The sequence below is a fragment of the Otolemur garnettii genome, unplaced genomic scaffold (genome assembly GCF_000181295.1).
Source record: "Otolemur garnettii isolate 467f Iridium unplaced genomic scaffold, OtoGar3 scaffold00039, whole genome shotgun sequence".
Classification (NCBI taxonomy): Eukaryota; Metazoa; Chordata; class Mammalia; order Primates; family Galagidae; genus Otolemur; species Otolemur garnettii.
The window spans coordinates 5,279,295-5,282,116 of NW_003852434.1; the positions used below are offsets into that span (position 1 = coordinate 5,279,295).

Here is a 2,822-nt window from a genome sequence, read left to right on the forward strand (position 1 = left end):
CAGGCGCTGAGCCAGGAGTGTTCTTATTGTTGTGTGTTCCCTCTCCCTGCTGTCTGTTGGGCAATGGGAGGGTAGCTACAACAATGAAAATCTAGATGAACCATCCTTTCCGAAGCTTCCATTAGATCCTGACTGAGACTTCATTTACAACTTTATGCTATTTTTCAATTTTCCAGGTTTTTGGCTGTAGTGCCATCTCTGACTGACAGTTCAGAATCCGTATCTGGGCAACGACCAAACACAAGTGTGGAGCAGGGGTAAGTGGTTTGTTGCTTGTACGTTACAGGTTAATAATGAAAGTAGGACGGTTTATATGTGGACAGTATCCTTTAACATTGGTAATGAGCATTTCCCACCCTGCTCCCCCTTCTCCTGGGGTTGCAGAAAATTATTTAAATGCTGGGAACTAGCAGGAAGAAGAGAAACATGCACCCGTCACCTGCTGGTCTTTCTTGAATCATGCATATGTAAGTGTGCACAGTGGAGTTTATCCTCTAAATACACATTTTCGTTCTACTTCTTCCATTCAGTGTTACATTTAAATATCCACCCCCCCCCCCGCCGCTTGTCAAATATTCTTCAGAAATAATAACCTGTATTTGCTACTTATTCACCAGATATATATAAAGCATTTATTTATTTTGAGATATTTCACCTTTACTAGGTTTTCTTATCATTATACTAGAAATGTAATTCCCCATTATTTTGTTATGGTAGAGTCTCCCTAGTAAAATAAAAGGTATAAATTTTAAGGCTTTTATACACAAGCCAACTTGATATCCATAAGAACTGTACAAGTTTATAGTCTACCATTAGTGGATACATTCACTTGTCTAGATAAATATTTCCCAGCTCTGTATATTACTTTTTTATTTTTACTGACATTATACATTGCTTTCTTATTTTTTAAATGTATATATCTTTAATTCTTTGTAAGTTTGAGCTTCATATGTTTGCTTGCCATTTTAAGTTATCATTTGTAAATTGTTCGTAACTTTTGCCCATTTTTCTTTCAAGTTCCTATGATTAATTTCTGTGGGACTTTTCTGTAATAAGGTGTACTCCTTTGCTTGTCATATTTGTTGCAGATTGCCCAGTTTTCCTCTTAATTTTGTTTTTCCATATTTAAATTTAAACGTCTATGCTTATGTATTCACACCTAGCCATGGTTTCTTTGTGTTCTTTTTAGCAGCTTTTCATCTTAGAAAGGCCTTCGGGATGATCCAGAGGTGTCCAACCTTTTTTTTTTTCCTGCTGTACTTTGGATGAAGGATTATCTAGGTCACTCGTTAAATATACAAACTAGCAAAAACTGATTACCAAAAAAATGGTCCATGCATACTTTTTGCACTATCTGACACCATGAATAAGCAAAGCAGTCCTCACATAATCTGCATGCAGTCTGCAGGCCACAGGGCACACCCCGGAAAAGATCCGTAGACTCTGCTCCATTTATACCACTTAGGAACTGTAGCCCAATAATCCACTGGAAAGAGGCAGTGCTTTGGAGCTGTGGATTAGTCGTTTCAACATGCAAGAAAATTACTTAAAATTCTACAGGGATTCTGGAATTTTTAAATAAAATTTGATTCTCGTCTGTGCATATCTAAATATATGGTAGAACCTCTTTTGACCACCCAAGGGACTGTAACAAACTGGTCTACATGCCAAGGTGGTCAACGTAAGGAACTAAGCCTGCTGTACTGATATGTAATCTGAACATTAGCCCAGCTTAAGGAGGTGGTCAGTGTAGGAAGGTGGTCAACCATGGAGGTCCTACTATATTAAGTTTGTATATTTCTCTTTAAGTTGTTGCTTTCGTTTTTTTTTTTTTAGCCATGGCTTGGCAAATACAAATATTAAACATTTGCTTTTGTTAACCCCAGAAACATGTCCTCTTCCTAGTCATTTATGTTATTATTAACATGAATCTAGGAAGTGAAAGGTTTCCTAATGAGCCTTTTTCTACTTGTAAGAAAACTTGCAGATTGCGAGTTTTACCTGCCTAGATGAGGTTAAGCTTGCCCTTCATTGTTCTTGCTGCCTTCTGTACTGAGTTGGTAGTTCTTAAAGAACTTTTTGGAACTTAGAGGCAAGAAATAGAAATTCATTTCTAACTTTCCTGTCTTACTTTTCAGTTGTCTCCTTTCTTGTAAAGTTGAGGACTGATCATGGCTATTTTTCCAAAGAGCAGCCTTCATGTGCAGTTTGTCTGCTGAAAAGCAGAGTATGAATGTCCTAACTCAGTAACTAAGAAAATGGCATGAAGGTTATGTTAACCAGTTTGATGAGAGTATTTCAAAATGTATATGAAAACAGCACACTATACCCCATGATTGCATTAATGTACACAGTTATGCTATAAGAAATAAAAAAAAAAAAGAATTTATCTAGAAGTAGGAAGTAGTAGCTGTCCTGTTGAGCTGAGGGTGTTTATGACCTGAGGCTTACAAAATCTATTGACTACCTTTCAGATAATAAAATATATAGTTAAATACTTTCTTCCTGGCTCTACAAATAATTATTAATTATCAATATTAGAAAGCTTATAAACTTTAAATAGGATTTTATAGCATTCTAAGCAAGTCTGCTATCCAACAAATGTAGTATATAAGTTTTAACAACTAGAATGGCATTGTCTTAACTGTCATAAAGTACTCATATTGTCATTTATTTATCCAATGAACTATATATGTATAAAATATTGTGTAATATTTCAGTTATTCTAATTAAATGTCTTTGGATAGGTTTACATATGGATTATAGTAAAAAAAAAAAACTTAGAAGGTTGGACTAGATCAATTTTTTTCAACTCTTTTGAC

At 35.3% G+C, this 2,822-nt stretch overlaps 1 protein-coding gene across 1 annotated transcript in view; it reads left to right on the plus strand.

Annotated features, from left to right (window-relative positions):
• Nucleotides 1–2,822, plus strand: part of WDFY3 (WD repeat and FYVE domain containing 3) — a 290,805-nt gene that overhangs the window by 251,980 nt on the left and 36,003 nt on the right. Inside the window, exon 49 of the mRNA XM_023513344.1 lies at nucleotides 177–257. Within this exon, the coding sequence (XP_023369112.1) occupies nucleotides 177–257 (81 nt within the window). The remainder of the gene's footprint in view (nucleotides 1–176; nucleotides 258–2,822) is intronic.